The following is a 19,464-nucleotide window of genomic DNA, read 5'->3' on the forward strand; positions in this document are numbered from 1 at the left end:
TCACTGTCTCACTCGCTGTCTGTCTGGAATATACACAATGGTCTACAGGATTTTGTTTGTAACCTTTTTCACATAAATGGTCATGTAACATCTTATTCCAGTTCCTGCCAGATTGTTTCAAACCATATAGTGATTTGTTTCGTTTGCAGACCAGTTTTTCACCTGTGTCTGATTTTACTTCAAAACCTTCTGGTTGCTGCATATACACCTCACAATCGATTGGGGCGTGCAAATAAGCAGTCTTCACATCCATTTGATGGAGTTTAAAGTTGTGCTGTACTGCTAATTGCATCAGCGTACGCACTGACGTCATATCTGCAGTCGGCGAAAAGGTTTCTTTGTAATCAATGCCTTGAACTTGGCTATAGCCTTTAGCAACATATCTTGCTTTAAATGTTTTAGTCCGATTCGGGTTCTCTTTTATCACATACACCCATCTCCCTCCCACTGCATTTTTACCTTCTGGCAGCGTGGCTAGAGTAAACGTATTATTGTCTTTCAAGGATCTCATTTCATCTTCCATAGCATCTGACCAACACTTCGAGTTCGATGACTGCATAGCTTCTTCACATGTCTTTGGTATGTTATACATCACCCTGTAACAGTAATCTACAGTCAGCAATGTTTGGTCGTCTTCTGCAGTTTGGACATAGTCTTTCAGGTAATCTGGCCTTCTCCTGTTTCGTTTGGAATATCGTTCAGACTCTGTTCTATCACTCTGTTTGTCTGAGTTTTGTGTGTCATTTATGACATTGTCCTGAATGTCACTTTCAGGTTCAAGGATCATACTTTCATTTGATCTCTGGTCATTCCCTGTTTTGTCCTTTCTAGCGGGGTACTTCAAGATGTCCCCTGGAGTCAAATCATCATCTCCATCGTCATCATCCTGAGTGGTCTGGGTTTGGTGCTCAACTACACTTTTAGTGAGGAACTTGACCAACCTATGTCTAAGAACTCATCCTGTTTTAGGGTAGTAGATTAGATACGATGGACTGTTTTTATCGTAACCCACAAAAACTTATTTTCATACCCTCGGTAATGTTCTCTAGTTTAACCAAGTCTTCATAGTTACAGTGGCCGAGGATTTTGTGCCAAGTTTCTACATCATGACAGCCATTGCATTCGTCGTTGTCAACATAATGATCAGATGTAACACTGTTTAATTAGTATAGGCGTTCATATTCACTTATCTTAAACCTTGTCCCGTTCTTATGGATAAGCTGGTTGCAGCCCTTCTTGAAGGTTACTGAGGCTCCTTTGGCCGTCGCCGCCTGGACCGAGAAGATATCTTGCGGGTAAGAGGGAATGTAAAGTGCTCCCTCCAGTGTCGCCTTCACCTTTAGTCCCTCGCTGTCGTAGATAGACCTCCACATCTCCCCTCTTCAGTGCGACCCCACTCGTCCTGGTTCCGTCAGCTAATTCCATGAAGTGTCTTCCAGGTGTGAATGTCTCATCAAAACTTTTGAATCTCTGAATGTCCGTAATAATGTGAGAAGTGGCCCCTGTATCAACCATTAGGCCTCTCTGTTTCAGCCCTTGATTTCCACAGTCTTTAGCTTTGAACGCGAAACTATGGTCTTCTGCATCGGTTACGTGTTTACCAGAAATCTTCTTTCGTCGGCGACAGTCGCTGTCCTTATACGTTGAGCTTTTGCAGTAACCGCACCACTGCTTCTCTTTTTGTTCTTTCCTTTCGGCCTTTGTGTAACACTCACGTGCTATATGACCCTTTTTTTCACAGTTGTAACATATGATTTCTGCATTGTCTCTCTCTTTCTTCCAGTTATTTGCCTTCATCACATTGTCTTCAGAACATGTGGCCTTTTCGGTGCTCTCATAGCTTCTTAATTTAGCTTTGAATTCACTAAATGTCATTGCTTTGTCACTGTGGGTTACATGTATGGCAAACGGCTTGAAAGATTCAGGCAACCCTTTTAACACCATTGCAATAAGCAGTCCATCACTTAATGTCTCTTCTGCATTCCTCAGAGCTGTAATGGCAGTCTCAGCCCTTATCCTATAGTCTGTGACGCTCTCGCTGGGCGTTTTCTGTAGCGACGTTAGCTCCGTGTACAGGCTAATCACACGTGGTTTCCCCTTACCGGCGTGGTGCTCTCTCAGAATTTCCAACGCTTTCCGTCCGTCATCCCTGACATCTCTCATCACGAGTGAAAGACTTCTATCATCCAATACTTGGATTAGCTCTGCATAAGCTACTTCATTTTTTTCATCCAAGTCCTTGTCTTCTTCCTCCGACTCGCCGGGCTCGTCCAAAATGGCGGCCTTTAGCCCAAGTAGCCGCAGGTATCCCAGGAACTTTGTTTCCCACAATTCGTAGTTTCTCTCGTCTCCGTCGAAGCACAGATGGTTCCACCGGCTTCCCACATCCCTTCTGGGCCCATAACCTGTTTCATGTTCCATTTTCTAGGGCAGAAATACCGTGGTAACTCGCACATCTCATGGAGGAATAAACCACATACACGTTGTTAGAGTTTTACATCAGAGGCACACGCCTTCCTCTGCGCCATCCTTTATTGAACACACACTTCCGTATTTATACGTTTCAGATTAAGAGCACATACATATATGATAGGGCAACATGTATTGTATTGCTTCACTGTGTTCCTTTGCTTACTATGAAACTATTGTTTGGCATTTGTGCTTTTGATTGGCTTTGTTGGTCTATTTGAAATCACTCAACATCATTATGAATGGGTTCTAGCCTTGAATGACTTTTAAAAAAATTATCCCTCTGAAGTCATCAAAAGATGGATCTTGTGTGTTTGTCTGTGTCTCTATGTATATGGATCAAATTTCTCATTTCTGCAATGTTTTGTAAATCCATCAACAGTCGTTTTTCTCACTAAGAAATTCTCCCGTCCACCGTCTCGCCCAAAAAACTGAAAACATAAACTGGAGGAATGCTCGCAGCCGTGGAATATCAATCAGTCTCCAAATAAGTCGGAGGTGTCAGCAGCGTAATGGATTTTGTTTGAGAACGAGTCCATAGCTGCTGTACACAGGGATTTAAAACAATAATCTTTCCGGCATAATGACTGGGTAATATGGATAGCCCATTTATCTTTGATTCGTTTTTTTGATGTAGGGATAAATTCCCATGACTCCCTGTTTCATTATTCTTTCTAATTACCTGCACCGATTCGCCCATCAAGCATCGGTACACTGGCGCGATGTAATTGCTTCTGCCATAAATCAAGAAACATTTGGGGGCGTCTCCAGAGTATCTGCTCCATTAATACAAAAACATTGAGAAGCCAAGCTTATGCTCATATTGATAAATCTAATCATTAGTTTTGACATTTTGATATTTGATATGCACAATCTCCAGCTGAGCGTCTTAGCAGTCTTATACTGATAATTGCTGCTTCTGTTTTACCCAAAAGCATGCGTACAGAGGCGACATCTGCTTCTTTCTTTATGTTATTCACAGGGTCAAGATTTGCCACGTCTCCACTTGGAAAAAAAGGCACTTTGCATTTGCAATTGGGATGCCACTGAATGACGCATTATGGTAAAGCCATAGCTGGCTGCCAAGGTCAAGGAGCACATTGTGTCTTAATGAGGCCCCAGGCTCTGATAAACATTCGGCTGACAGCCCCCAGTGTTGCCTCATCTCTGTTGTACAAAAAAACAAGTAAAAACTTGTCTCGAGCTGAACATCCCATATTCCAGTCCGCAGGGTTATCATTCTAATTTAGTTAAGGCATTAGGCAAATCAACAACTCCCGTAGCACCACAGTAGGGAGAGGTTGCTGGAGGTGGAATGTGAATGAGCTAAGTTAAGGCAGACAGAACTGGGGCTTAGCTGTTAGCCTCGGGGTCAAAGTGATAATGTATGAACTTAGCTCCAGCAGGCCAGCAGACAGCACTACATTAGTGGCCAACGAGTGTCTCAGAGTGGGCGCTTTACTCTGAAAGTGACACGGCAAGTTTGCATGCCAGCCAGTCAGGAACAAATGTGGATTACTTGCTGTGCCATAAAATTACTCATGTTCCTCATGTATCAGATTTGTTACTTTTAATGCCTTTGCACAGTGGTTGATTTGTTTGTGCCTTTGCCAAAACATTATGCATACTAACCACTGCGAATAGGAAAGGAAAACAGATTTTGTTTTCTCTTAGGAAAGCACATTTGCATTTTTAGGGAGAAAGTTTTGAATTAAATTAGCCTTAACAGTTTACTTTTAAAATGCTGCATATTTTATTTTGTGCTCAGCGCTTGCTAATTCTGACTAGCAATTTTGAGCTTGTATTACACTGAATACAAACTACTTTACTTGTAAAGAACTCCAAAAAAGGTTTCTTGTTCATTGAATTCTGTCAAGAATCCATTTTGCATACTGTTAGAATGGCAGCAACACAGAATTGGCATCAACACATTAGCACCCTGAAAACTGACAAAAAGTAACTGTGATGTTTGCCTCTGCTGTGGACATGTGTGATGTGTTGACTTCCAGCTGTCCTTGCTTTGTAGCATCTTGTCTGAACACATTCTCTTTGCCTGGCCTCTTGTGAACCAAACACAGAGGAGCAGCTTCAACTGACAAGAATGCCTAATGTACTAAAGTCACTGGAGTGTAGCAAACTAAATGGCCCCCAACAAAGCACTTACTGCCTTGTGTTTTACAGTAGTTGCTATCTTCTTTTCAGCAAAAATATATCTAAGCTTAACCTTGCCTGGGTTCACTGTGAGATTTCTGTAGTGCAGTGTGTTTTCCTTTTCTTTTTAAAGCTGCTCTGGTTAGCGTTTTTGTATAACCAACAGCTCAAGTGATTATGTTTAAAGTGAAAGGTGTGAGTCATGCTGATAGACACACAGGAAATCATTGCTCTTTAAACTGTTTTAGCATCATTCTTTTCATTACTTAGGTGGCCTTCTTTTCTCCTACCTGATTTCCGGATGCATGAGCTAACTTTATTTTTTTAGGAAGACAGCCCAAAATAGTGTACACCAAGTTCACAAACAAAGTTGCAATTGGAAATGTAGCTGCTGAAGAGCCGGGTATTTTCTAAGACCACAACAGACCTGAAAGAACCATAAACATGGTCACCTACAGTGGCTAGATCACCAATACTTGTTCTAAATAAGTAATTTTAAAACATATCTACATGTGCAAACATGTAACTGCTTGCTGATTAGGTTGTGTAATTATGATTCAAGCAAAAGCAAGAACAAACCCCAAACCTCTTTTAAGTTAACCTCCTAAGACCTGAACTCTTCCACGGCATGCATTTTTCATTTCTCTTTGATATTTGGGCATATTGGGAACCAGTGAATGTAAAAACAAAGAATTACCAGATTTTTTTTTTTTTTACCTGATTTTTGTTTCTAAGAAAAATGAGAGCCACATATGAGGATATTCGTTTAAAATTTCGATAGAACAGTAGCAGTATAACGTCCTCGTAAGTGGATATCAGGCCCTTGTAGAGCAAAATTGAGTATTTTGGTCTAAATAACCCAAAATGGGATGTCCACATATGTGGATGCCAGGTCCTAGGAGGTTAATACTCTTGTCTTGTTTGTTACCGTATCCTTACACTTTATCCAGCACCTTTGCTTGTTGTAGCAAATGTCCACTGTGGGCAAAGGGCTCTAGTTTTGAAAGGTAGACAAGTAAACTAGTTAGCTAGCATGTATTTAAACTGAACATAAAATGTTCTGATGATATTTTCAGTGCATTGCCATAAATGTCTTATAAAAACACAGAAATATTTAATTCCCTTTAAGTGATGAAAAAATATTCTTTAAAAGCATGTGTTTATATTACCGGCAGACTGAAAGTATATCGATAAGCAGATTAAGTAGCACGTTTGAAAAATTAGTTTCTGTTTTTATACGATAGTTAACACCTCATGAGCCCCGTGAACGCAGATCACATGAACACAAAACAGTAGATATTTATGGCTTTAACAGTGCTACTAGACTCACACGCTTTTGTCTAGCTCGTGCTCTCCCTCTGAATATGTTCGAGTGGCTTATGCGGAGACACTGAGTGGGATGACTGTGGTGCAGCTTGCAGTGACCCAGGTTAATACGGTTAAAACACTTGAGTGCCAGTGTCTGCAGTTACAGAGGCATGCAGGGTGCTGAATGCTGAAAACAAGTCTTCAGAGAGTCTTATAGGGGAGCGCGGGGAGCTGATATACAGTGCTGTAGCTGCTGTATAAGCAGCTGTGCTTAGGCCTGCACGGTGCCTGAGGTGTCTGTAACAATGATTTCCCCACAGACTCTTTCTGCAAACTATGAATCAAAGCAGCACCTTGTGTTCACCTTATTATACATTCTATACAATGAAAATCCTTTTAAATGTCCTTGTTATGCAGACCTGGGAGCTGTAAGGCAATAGAAAGTATGCATCACCATCATCATCATCATCATCATCAGTATCATGACCACACAGGGAACAGTATGAGCCCTGCCTAAGCTTTGTTATTCTACCCTCTTAAAAAGAAAAACTATTTTGGAATGCAGGAGCTTTGTGGAACAAATGAACCTCTCAAGAACATTTGTGCCTAGACTTATATGACAAGGTCTCGTTCTTTGAAAACACTAAAAATAAAAGCCCTCAAATCTGCTCTCAGAAAATCAGAACCGATTCCATCTTGAAGACACGCACAATCAAGAAATGTGTATAAGTATAAAATAACTTACAAGCTCACGTTCATACCAAATGTCCTCCGACAAAGAAATGTGCAGACTATAGAGGCTTTAGCTACCCTGGCACTATCTTGGTGTACTGAAGCAGCAAACAAACTGAAGAGCACAGATCTGAGATCCTCTGGTGGGTGTGAAGTGGAATCAAAGTACTTCGGGCAGCCACTACCGTGTCTGGGTTTGCCTAATCAAGTAAAAGTACACAGAGAGCCCGAAGCTCTTTGTACGTGATTTACTGGAGCCATAATTCATTTGGAATTGGAGATGAGGAGCTGGCAATGGCAGGTTACAGTATGGAGTAGGAGTAATTTGAACTGAGTAATGATTAGAATCTGGATGGCTCTATAAAACAGATGTCCTTCAATATCTGTGGGTTTAGTGTGGAGTTTTAGTCACCAGTGTGTGGTTTTGCTTGATTGTTTTTCTTTTTTTGGTTGGCAAAACCTCAAATTCTCTCCTGAGAGTGGATTTGTATTATAATAAACAAATGTTGCATGCCTTTCTAATTCAAATATATACATATTTATTCTGTTTAGCTTGGCGTTAAAACTGTAGTCAAGCATGTGATTTGTGACATGATCCTTATAGCCTACTTCTGAAGCAGAGCGTGTATGTATAGGAGTGCATGCATGCAACCTGAAACATATGTGCGAATTGGTTAACCTAAAGGCTCGGCCTTGTGAATAACATAGAAAAACCATTTAACACATCTTCACACAGATTTCCACAGCTCACCTGTACAGGGGGTGGGGTGGGGTGGTGTAGATTGCTCTACCAAGTGGAAGTACACGCTGCTTCCATGGTCGCGCTATTTATTTTATTCCGACACAACACTGCTTGTGAATATTCATGATTGTGTGCCTCTAAACGTCAGGACGCAGCGGTGGCTCTTCCTCCCTGACAGAGCGGGGAGACTGAGAGAGGAGCGACAGCATGCCAGAGCCCGGCTGCATCGCTCCCATCGACATCGAGCGTCGTTTGACTGCGTTTGAGGGCAAATCTGCTCTCAACTCATCCCACGGTGCAGCGCCAAGGGAGGCGGCGATGGTCTGACGGGACACAAACACAGAAAGAGACTCGGAGGCAGAGAGAGAGAGAGGAAAAGGGAGAGGGGAGAAAGAGAAACGCCGCTTTGTTTTTGAAACGCGCGCACACACACACGCATATATATATTTATTTATTTGTTGGACATAAGCGCATTTGGATTCATATTTGCAGAGCGGGACGGATCGGGTGACCACAACGCCTTTGAGGAAGGAGATGCCACAGAGCGGCGAGAGCTGTGTGACGCTTCAAAACCAGGGCTTTTCTTGCGCGATGGACGAGACATATTGATGCTAAGGAACTGGCGAATTACCACGTTGCGGAGGAGAGATGTTTTGCAACTGCCGGGGGCTGCTCGGGAGGATGAATGCCTCCCGTGGCGTCATTTCTCGCTTGTAATATGTAGGTGAAGAGAGTGCAGCTGTTTGTCGACTAGTGAAGCTCATAAAAGCATCGCTCGCTGGTTGGAGCCGAGCTCCGGGGACGCTACTAACATTTCCCACCTTGTAAGTTCTATGTGACCGGTGCGGTGTCCCACTACGGAGCTGTCCGTGGTGCTGAACGGATCTGCCAGCCCTTCGGGTCTCCACGAGTTGACCTTCTCTCCAGCGAGCACAGAAATCACCCCGCCGCAAGACACACTGTAAGGTGACAAAGGAGGCCACCACTCATGAGCTTTTGACGGGCTTGACTGAGTCAGCCAGACAATATTCTCCTTTCATGGCTGTGGCACGCAAAATCAAAACTTTGCTGACCGTCAACATCTTAGTGTTTGTGGGGATTATACTGTTCTCGGTGTACTGCAGGATCCAGGACCGATCCGAGGAGCTCATCCAGATAGGGCGTATTTCTGACCAGAGGCTGCGAGCCAGGAATGGCAAAGTTTCCAACTTGGTGGACAGGCAGTCAATTCTCCAGAGGCTGGAGAGGCTGGAGGATGTGGTCTACAACCAGCTAAACGGTAGGAAACTGAAGTTCTTAGTTGTTAAATCCGTGATCTATGAAAGCAAAGATTTTATATTTAGCACACAGGGAGTCCTTGTCAGCCAATTTATCGGGTAATAAGATGCGCTCAGGTGAGTTTGACCTGGACCATGACTCATGCATTTTATTTATTTATTTATTTATTGTCAGTCTAGCCTCATTTCTTTGGTAAAAGCGCTTCACTGTCACATAAATTAATGGCTATAGTATCAGACTTGCGCATTAATAGGCTAATTATGCATTGTATACCTTTTGCATATGCTTAAGCACAAATCGGTGTTAATGTACTTCCCTGTGCTGTCACTGACCTGTTGTAAACTTCACACGAATTTCTGATAATTATCGAGGTCGGTGCAGAATCGCACTTGGAGAAAGTCTGTACGCCAGCAGCATTCCTGCCATTTCACTGGAAGCATCGCTGGTGAGATATGCCAGGTTTAACTGGCAGTCTGCGTTTTGAAGGAGAGTCTAATGTACTACCTGTATAACACAATGACAGACTTTTACAGGATTTCATTACACGGGCATTAGTCTGTGGGTCAGATCTGGTCTTTTTGACCACAGCAGAAATCCTTTTAAATCAGGTTACGTCTTACTCTGCCTTACTGTTTTATTTAATACATCTATGTGTTTTAAGCAGGAGAAGGTCGTGGTGAGTGAGTGGGCTTCAAAAGATTCATGAAATGAATGAGGCATGACTACATCAGCCTCAGCCTCTATGTTTATGTGTACTTCATATTTACATGCACACTTTCTACCAGTACTTTTTATTCTCATGAGCATCATTTTTCTTAAGGGAATTTCTTCAATTCTGATTCAAATGTTAAATAGGAGTGAATGGGCTTTTTGGTCAAGGGTTACGCAACCACACATATAACCTATTTAAACGAGTTTAGCTAAAATATCCAGTGTCTTTTGCATTCCTGTAAGCGACTCTGCACCAAAAATATCTTTGAGTACTAAATAATATTTTGGCTTTTTTTTTTTTTACAATGAAAGAAACAGATTTCTTGAATTAAACGTTTTGTTTTTTTTGTTCCAGAGTGCTCACTCACATAATAAGGGATAAGTGGGATCACAACTAATATGTTCTCACATCCTGTGATTACCACAGGAGTGCTTTTCTACCGTGCATCATGAACCGTACCAGATGCATCAGCATGAAGTGGCTGACTTGATGATGACTCAGTGACTGCTAAACTTCAGCCTTTTGAAGAGCGCATCCAGTTTGGAACTCTGTATTCACAGTTATTTGGGCAACCTCTTCTCTCACTAGTACAGGAGGGATCTGTTTTTGATCCAGTGATGCCTCATCTACAAAGACTCTTGTTTTCAAGCCAAATAATGAGAAGGCTGCATGGTAGACTGTTACACTGAGTTACTGATTTGTTTCTTGACACTATAGCTAAGGCTTAATGATAGAGAGCAAAGATTTCATCATAACCTTTTAATAGTCAGCCTCCTGAAAGCCGTTTAACCCAGAAATTTTACAATAAAGACATAAACAATTTGAAGAAAGTAAGCATGTCTCTTTTGGCACTGAAGTTGCATCATTTTATCTTAATTCTATGGAGAAAGATTAAGAAGACAAGGTGGGGCACTCCATTCGACTGTTTTCTCTAAGACCCTCACCAATGAATATTATTTTTTAACATTGTTTAGTAATTTGGAACAGGTTTTATCCTATATTATCAACATGTGATTAACTGCCTGATAATTACCTGTGTATTGACTCTATTTAAGCTAAGTGTGAGTATTGCTGTCATTTGCGGTCCTGCTACTTTCTCTCTGCGCCGCATTCTGTTTTGCTTCTGTGTGCGACTTGAACAGCAAAACAGGGACACACAGTTTTGTTTTTGTAAATTTTAATAGGTAGAGCCTAGCCATTGCTTCAGGCACTTTAAATTTTCAGATGCACTCATATGATTTAGTTTATCCTCTCTTAGCACCATGCTGTGTTCAGGAACATCCTGATGTACAAGTGAAGCAATGTGCATAAGTGTGTTGTCCTCTCCCTTCCCCACTCCTGCTTAACATGCAAACATTTTAAGTGGTACAGGGCTTTCTAGTGGATGCTGTGGCAGGAGTGTGAGGTGGGAATTAATTTGCATATTCATAGATCTGTGCATACAAAATGAGGTAACGATGTGGAATTACATCAAGACCATTTCAAGGCATAAAGAGGTTATTTTCGTAGAAAAAAAATCTAAATATATATTTTTAATGATCAGAGATGAGTTTTCAGGTATTTCGTGAATGCAGAGGGACTTGTCGAGTTAGATGGTGAACGAGGACCCCAGATGGAAGCAGCAATCAAAATGAAACCAACCTTTTATTGGAGGCAAAACAGCAGAAAGAAATAAACTCCATGAACCAACATAGGAAGATTTAGGGGTTGATCTAATAACTAGGAATCTGGCATAACCAGGGGTGTTCTTGGTGACTGTGGTCCCAACGTCAGATCGTCATTGAGCTCCTCCTGTGTAGTCTTGTGCTAATCCAACACCTTGTATTCCATTCCAGCCTTGTGCAAGTCTACAGTCTTGTCCCTGATGTCCTTTTACAGCTCTTTGGTCTCAGCCATGGTGGTAGAGAGGTTGGAATGAAAGAAATTTGTTCTATGGACAAGTCTGCTTTATATATATATAAGGAGCTAAGGAGATCATGAGAATCTGTATTGATTGATTCATTGTAATCTCTGTGCCACAGGGACACACAGCCAATCCATGGGAACCAGAATTCAGGATGGTTTGTAAGGGATCAAATACTTAATTTACTTACTGACATTAAAATTTGCATTGTGTTGTTTTATGGATATTCGCTCTCTCTCCATTAATCTGAAACAACAATAAAAATGAGAGACTGTTAAGGTCTCTGTAAAAGTGTGCAAACTTACAAAATCAGCAGGGGATCAAATAATTATTTCCCCCACTGAAGACAGGATGAAAGTGAGACAGTCAATACAGCAGAGTATCACTGCTACTGGGCATGAGCACACAGTGTCTGCACAGATTTTGCTGACTGTGGGACTCAAGGTCAAGCAATAGGCTTTTATATCTACACAAAATGCACTTTTCAGATTCTAAAGACGAGCTGCTGTCCCAGCTGAAGAAGTACGAGATGTACGTTGTCTCATTCCATGAGTGCGACGTATATTTGAGTCTTTGAATGCCGACTATCTCCTGGAAGGCGTGTTTCCTCTAATGCTAGGCATGCGCTGTCAAAAGAGTCACATCAATTTCATAAAATATTCTCAGACCTGACTTGTCTTTGCTGTTGCACTGCTGAGTCCAAGTATCTGGAGCACAATTTGCAGGTTTTTCACAAGTGTGCTGAAGAGGGGAACAAACCACAAAGTGCAGAGCTGGCACAGTTCCCTGCCTGCCAGGTATCATACAAAATATGACAGAACGAAAGCATTTTTTTGACCTTGGAGTGAGATTCTTTGATTAACAATGACACTGAGCGTCACATGACAAGTTGCTGAATTCAACTGCAAAAGTGCTGCTGTACAGAGTGACAAATGCAGATGTATTACTTGTAAATAATCTCTATGCGGTCCAAATCATAAACATCAATCCGTTTCGGTATAGTCATTTGTCTTAAGCAGAAGCAGGAGCGCACAGTGGATGGATGCTGACTGTCACAGGCCTTGCATGGTTTTTCACAAACTGTATTCTATGGCCACTGGGGATAACTATGGTGAGAGGACTCAACGCGCCAATAACTATTATCATGTCCAGCAGCGATATTAAGTAATCGCCCATTCCTCCTGTTGTTTATTGCCTACCTATGGCATGCCATGGGATATGCAGTACAGTCCAATTAGATTTGAAGGACATAAAGAAGCCAGAGAATTCTTATTTCACGGTTGCCTGAAGAACGAGCACTAGACTCCCAACAAGAAAACAACGGTCAAGCTTTTCCAGCAGCCCATTCTGTGCAGAAATGAGTAACATGAGGGTTATCAGCAGCATTGCTCTGCTGTGGATGCCACCAGCTTTGAGCAATCAGATGAGAGGTTTTAAGCTTGTTAACAAGCTTATGAAGTAGTGTTTTCGACTTAAGTACAACATTAGCACCGGTAAATACTTCCTTGCAGGTACTTAGCTGCTGAAGCCCTCTAAGTCTTACTGACTTAAATGCACACTATAGCCAGATATTGATGGACATTTAGAGAATTTCTTTTGACACTGTTAACATGTTTTATTTGGGGTGTTTTGGTCAATATTGAGATGGAAATCTTTTACTTTAGAGTTAGACATCCATCATGAAGTCCTAAATTTCAGTTATTGTAGGGAGGGGGAAAAGAAGCGCATGATTGCAGGATTAATTCACCCAGTGGAAAAGTTGACTGTGACTTTTAAAGTGTATTTGGGAAAGAAACGTCGATTGATTGATAGATATTCTATGTCAGTTTTGGCACAGCTGGAACAACTGCAAAAACAAACTAATTTGAATTATGTACTGTTCCCATTCACATGCTATATCATTTTGGCATTTATGAGATGTAGTGCACAGTGTTGTAGGACTGTCAGCATAAGTATTCTGAAAAAAATGTTCTGAGAAAACTGTGTGTCGAAAGCTAAATACAGCTCAACTTCAAGTAATATGTTTTGAGCTTTAAACTATTAAGTCCACTCTTCTTTACGACATTGCTTCAGTTCATTGAGGTTTGAGGCTCTCACGGTCCCACCACAGCATTTCAATCAGGTTGAGGTCTGGACTTTGACTGGGCCATTGCAGCAGCTTGATTATTTTCTTTTTCAGCTGTTCTGCTGTAGATTTCCTGCTGTGCTTGGGATCACTGTTTACACTACAATCATTAGAATACTTTGATATACACTGAAACTCATGGTCCACTCAATCACTGTAAGGTGTCCAGGTTCTGTGACTGCAAAAACGCCCGAGATCTTATAAAGTTCTAAAAAGATATAGTAAATCTGATCTCATTTGCAGTTGAAGATGTCAACAGTTTTTTTTAAATGTCTCTTCCTTTGCTTTTTGAAGGTAGAGGAAGACGCAGCACTAATGAAACATTAGCTTATTTCAACAACTGAATTAAAATAATTTTTAATAATAAAAGTAATACATTTTATTAAAAGCGCCTTTCAAGACACTCAAGGACACTTAACAATAGAGTAAAAACACATAATAGAACAAGGACAGAACAAAGAACAATAAAAACAAGATCAAATAAACAACCAATAAGTTCACAGTGAATATGCAAACGTGAACAGATTTTTAGTTGAGATTTAAACTGGGGGAGAGGACCAATGTTTCTAATATCCAGGGGTAGGGAATTACACAGCCTGGGAGCAGAGAAACTGAAAGCTCTGCTTCCCATAGTGCTGAGGCAGAAAGAAGTGCAGCAAGTTGAATAGAAAAAGAAGATCAAGTGAGTGGGCAGAAGAGGTAGTTCTAAACAGGTCAGAAAGGTAAGGAGGAGCAAGGTTATAAAGGGGCTTGAAAGTGAACAGAAGAAGCTTGAATACTATTCAGAATTTCACAGGGAGCCAGTGAAGTTCCTGAAGGATAGGGGTGATGTGCTAGTAGGAGGGGTTCTGCTAATAATGCAGGCAGCGGAGTTTTGAACCAGTTGAAGCTTATGGAGGCACTTTTTGTGGAGACCATGTAAGAGAGAATTACATTAGTCAATGCAGGAAGTAATGTGGCTGTCAGTAGTGAGCTGTCAAGGATGACACCAAGGCTCTTAACCAGAGGTAAAGGGAAAACCGTGGAGTTCTCAATAGTGAGAGTGAAATGATTTGCCATCAGCAAGCTGGATTTGATGCCGATGAGAATTTTAGTTTTGTACTCATTGAGCTTGAGAAAATTAGAACTGAACCAGAATTTTAATTTGCATAAGCATCGTGTAAGAGAAGGTCAAGGTCAAGGTCAAGTGGCTTAATTGTCATCCCAACCATGTGCAGTGGTACAGTACACAGTGAAACAACGTTCCTCCAAGAACATGGTGCTACATATGACATATAACAGACAATTGACACAGGAATACATAAAGTGCAATGTGCAAAATTGCAAAAAAAACTGCAAAAATTTCAAACAAAACAAAGAGTGCAGCACCAGACAGAACAGAACAGACACGAGACGATGCAGACACAGCAGTGCAATAGAAATTTGCAAAAGACTGAGTGCTGTGCAAAAAGTAACTTGGTGTATGAAGGTGTTCCTGTATGTATGTATGAGATTGTTCAGATAAGTGCTTGCTAGTGACGTGTATGATGTTTACGAATGTATGCGTGTGTTTGTCAGTCCAGTGGGAGAAGAAGCTGGGAGGGAGGAGTCCGGCCTGCAGGAGAGATATAATTGAGTGTCATCGGCAAAACAATGAAAGTGAAGATCAAATTTAAGGAAAATGGTACCAAGAAGAAGAAAATTTATTATGAAGGGAAGAGGGCCTAAGACTAAACCTTGGGCTACACCAGAAGTTACAAGGAATAAACAAGAGTGGAAGGAGATATGATTGGAATCAGGCTAGGTGTGATGCCAAGAGAGGAAAGTCTGTTTAGCAGGATGGAGTGAGAGATAGATCCAAAAGGACGAGAATGTTGAGAAGACCAAAGTCAAGTTAGTGACTTTAAGTAAAGCGTTTCTGTACTGTGACATGAGCGGCTTTTGGTCATATTTGGTATCAAGTAAAACAAACTACAAGTGCTTATATTTTGCAAAACAAACACACAGCTTCAGCTGTTACATTCAAACTGTTCAGCTGTTTTTACATAAACCCGTACAGAGCGGTTCAGTGTGGGGAGATTTCCAGAGCTTGACAATTGCTAAGCTGCTTGGATAACTATTGTTCCGAGAGGGGCTATAGTCAGTCAGCAATTGCAAGATTAAGCTATTTAAAAATAGGCTTATACAACACATCAATATTTATATATTTGGCTATTTTCATTCTGATTGTCTTACTTGGATTGGACACCAATGAAAGTACCTGAAAGCCATTTGATTCGCTGCCTCTCTTCTTTTATCACCTTAGAGCAGAACTGCTCTAAAAATAAACTTCTTAAAAAAACAGACATTGGTGTTAGAGAGCCTGTGTACTGCTATTGTGTCTACTCCTTTTCTCTGACCATCACTGGAAGCATCATTGTCTAAGCTCAGCTGTCCCACAACTTACAGGCACACTGAGGCGCTTGTCATCAGCCATGCATGTCACTTCCTGTCTTTCCTCACTGCGTAGGAGCTGATGGGCTGGCAGCCTCGCGGGTCCAGCTGTAGCACCAGATATGCTTCTTATCTATATGCCCAATTATAGGGAAAAATCTAACGCTGTTTATAGGCCAAGCCAGCTCAAACAAAGACTTGATGAGGATGGAGAAACAGCCCTCTCACTCCCCTCCACGCTGGCAGGCGCTTGGCACTCAAACTCAATTTTAATGATACGTATCATGGTGCGCGTATACGTTTTGCAGCGTGTAATGGTGGTGGCTGCAGGGACATCACATCTCTGCGTGATGAATCCTGATGAAATGAATTATATTATAATAATGACATGTAGATGAGGCGCTGGTTGACAACACAGTTTCAGAAACAGATAACAATCAATTCTGCTCAGCCTTGAGGAATCACGATAACGAATTCAGCGGCTCACCTGACAATCAGCAGGCAGCCGCAGATAATAATGTCAATTTCAGATGGAGCGAGCATCCCTCTTATTTATACTGCTGGCTTAGAGTCATGCAGTGATTACATTACCAACATTTAATGATGATATCCAGTGACTGAAGGGCATAGGCCAGTTTGCCAGGCTGGATAACTGATCATGTAAATTTTCTTCATGATTTCTTGATGCAGAACAACTCCTACATCCTACGGAAAGGAGCTCCTCGTGACTGGGTCCCGTCTCAGTGTTGTAACATTCTGACACACTTCAAAGACTTTTTGCTATTTTTCCATCGACAACCTTGTTCTTGCTTCATTTCATTGCACACTTTTAACCCGACCAACACGGCAGTAAACATGAAATTTTCAATGATTTATTTTATGCTTTATATCTGGAGTACATGAGCTATTGTCAGTGCTTTTGCATGTTTAGAGATAACTTAGTGGTCTAATTGGTATCAATTTCCAAATCGGAGTTCTCATCCTCTTAAGATGCCTGGCTCCCAGATTTAAACCAGTGCTTCTCCCAGCTCTCAATGTTTCATAGATTTGTTTTGGCCTTTGAAGACTTTAAATCTCTTTAGAATGAGTTATTTTCCTCCTCTTCAAGAGTCCACAGAAATCCTCCACCTCCCCTCAGCATCAATATTTAGAACTCTGCTGCATCACTTTGGACACACTTAAAACCACTGATGCTCTTAAATCATTTATTAAAAATGGGGTCATCTTTGAATTTGAGACTCTTTCTTGTAAAGGCCACATCGGAATCATTCTGAAGGTTGTTAGATAATTTATAACTGTTGTGGCTCTTACTGTATCATGTCAGATGGTTTTGGACAAACCATTGAGGGTTGAGAGGAAAGAGCTCAGAGACGGATACAAGCTGGGACACAATGAGACTGAAACCGGTGCATGTCGTCGCAGATGAGCCACATTGCACTGATCCTTTGGATGGGAGTGAGGCCTGAGAGGGAGAAGCAGATGCTGGGCTGTAATTGCCTCAAAGTAAAGTTGTGAAAGTGCAACGGCGCTGCTTGAAGGGCTACTACCACTTTAGAAACAGTGAACGGGAGAGAAGCTCACGGAAAATGTGAAATACATTTTTTTTATGCTGGAATATTAGTTTTCATTCCCTAGAGTTTCACATTGTGTTGTGAGCTTTTAGTCACTGTCCTTTTTTCCTTTTTTTGACCAGAATACAAGAGCCTACTAGCTGGATGCTTTTATACAAAGTACCCCGCAGGATCGTGTGTACATACATTTTTAACTTGTGTAGCTGCTGTGGCAGGAGAGCTTTTAGTCCTCACAATGTTGGTACCATGCTCTACCCACAGACAAACAGTCTAGGTATTTCTTTCAGATAAGCTTTCTATCTGAAAGCAGTCCATTTTTGGAAAGAAAATTTGCTGTGCAACAGAAGTATGTGGCTTTTGCCCTTGATAAATGTATGCATATTCAAGTGATTACTTCCAAACCAATTTTACACAAATAGACTCCAAACTCTAGAAAACCTGATGAATGAATCAATGCCAGTGAAAGCTATTTTATTATATGAAGTCATCTCTGGAGCAACATCAAAACAGCAGCTAAATTTAAAAAGAAAATCTTCAATAAAGATATTAAAGCTTGTTGCGGTACAGTTTACATGTCAGCAATCCAACCTTTTGCTAAAACGCTAAAAGACAGACAGCGGCGGATCAGACTTTAAGGTCTCATCCCATAAAGGAACCTTCAATCAGACCGAGGCAGCTGTAGACAGGAGGGAAGCAAAAAATAACGCAGTGACCAGAAAACAAAGCTGGCAGGAGTTGTCCTGCTTCCAAGACACACGCAGAGACAGAGAGGCCCTCCAGACTTGAGACTCTGGCTCTGGAGGCTATCTGTGTTATTGTGTGACACAGGCAGCTATGACAGATGGCTTGTCCGTGACGTGAACCCCACCCATACTTGTCAAAATGCCACCACATTGGCTGGTGTCGGGCATGCTAAATCCCTCTTGTGGGAGAAGCCAGTTTCCAACCATTCAGCTCCAATTACAAATCTTCAGTCGCACCCGAGGATTTGAGGCCATCCAAATATGGTGATTACTCCTCAGTTCCTGGAGGGGGTGAAGCTGAGCTCTTCATCGGTATGCGCTGTTTGCTTACTGTCTGTGTGTCCATCTGTTGATACGGAGAACAGACGCAGCTCGATTATTCTGTGGAGGCCACAGTGGAAGCTTGGCTCGCATAACAATTATCTGACATTATCCCACAGTTTCATGGAATTTTAAATAGTCAAACAATAGTGAAGGCTGGCACGGACGCATGACAACATGTCCTTATAACAGTCTCTTTGTAGTTTAGACACTGCACAAAAATTATTTTTGGAGGGTGGGCACTGTTAATGGGAGTTTTGCAATGCGGGCATTTTAATTTTCCCATGGCAAAGACTTATATTGTATTTCTCCCCAGAAAAACACTGAATATAAAAATCGCTATTTTACAAACATGGAGATTGCTTGCACCATAAAAATTGCAGTGTTTGTAAGCCTATAAATGAGGACAACAATTATGTCCTCATATTAAGATTTTATTTTCCTGTGATGTCATCAAAGCATTACTATGTGCAATTAAACGTACAGTGCAGAGTTCTCCAACCTGATGAAAGATTTTCAGCAGAGCCAAAATGCTTCTAGTAATGGCTAAAGTGGAAATAAAGCTGGCTCAGGGCAGCTGCTTGTGACCCAGGAGGGTTTGGATTTTCAAAAGTCAGAAACTCGGTCCCCACCTCAGTATTTTACAGTACTGTGGAGGTCTGCACTTTTTCCCCCCCTCAGCCGAGATGTCACTTTTGACACCGCACAGCATTTTTCTCCATCCCTTTCTGAAAATGTCAGTGTCACAGCACCAAAGCGACGGCTCGTTAAACACAGTCATGAGTCATTTTAATAAGAGCAGAAGGGCGGTTTGAGTCCGGCGCTGAATTTAGCTGTGTTAGACCGAAGGAGCATACTGTAACACGATTGAGGCTGAGCGAGAATGGGCTCCCATTCACTGCTAAGCACGCAGCCAGGCAATCTGGCCACTCTTTGGGCTCTTTGTGAGATAAAAGGACCTGCATGGAACAAGCGCTGTTTGAATAACCACTCCACG

General features: G+C 41.6%; 1 protein-coding gene across 1 annotated transcript in view; it reads left to right on the forward strand.

The window, feature by feature from the left end:
• Positions 1-7,607: 7,607 nt before the first annotated feature.
• The window catches only part of galnt9 (polypeptide N-acetylgalactosaminyltransferase 9), a 115,261-nt gene continuing 103,404 nt past the window's right edge, over positions 7,608-19,464 (forward strand). Inside the window, exon 1 of the mRNA XM_080893759.1 lies at positions 7,608-8,681. Within this exon, the coding sequence (XP_080749885.1) occupies positions 8,441-8,681 (241 nt within the window). The 5' untranslated portion in view covers positions 7,608-8,440. The remainder of the gene's footprint in view (positions 8,682-19,464) is intronic.

This window comes from Rhamphochromis sp. 'chilingali' (genome assembly GCF_963969265.1).
Source record: "Rhamphochromis sp. 'chilingali' genome assembly, chromosome: 10".
NCBI lineage: Eukaryota > Metazoa > Chordata > Actinopteri > Cichliformes > Cichlidae > Rhamphochromis > Rhamphochromis sp. 'chilingali'.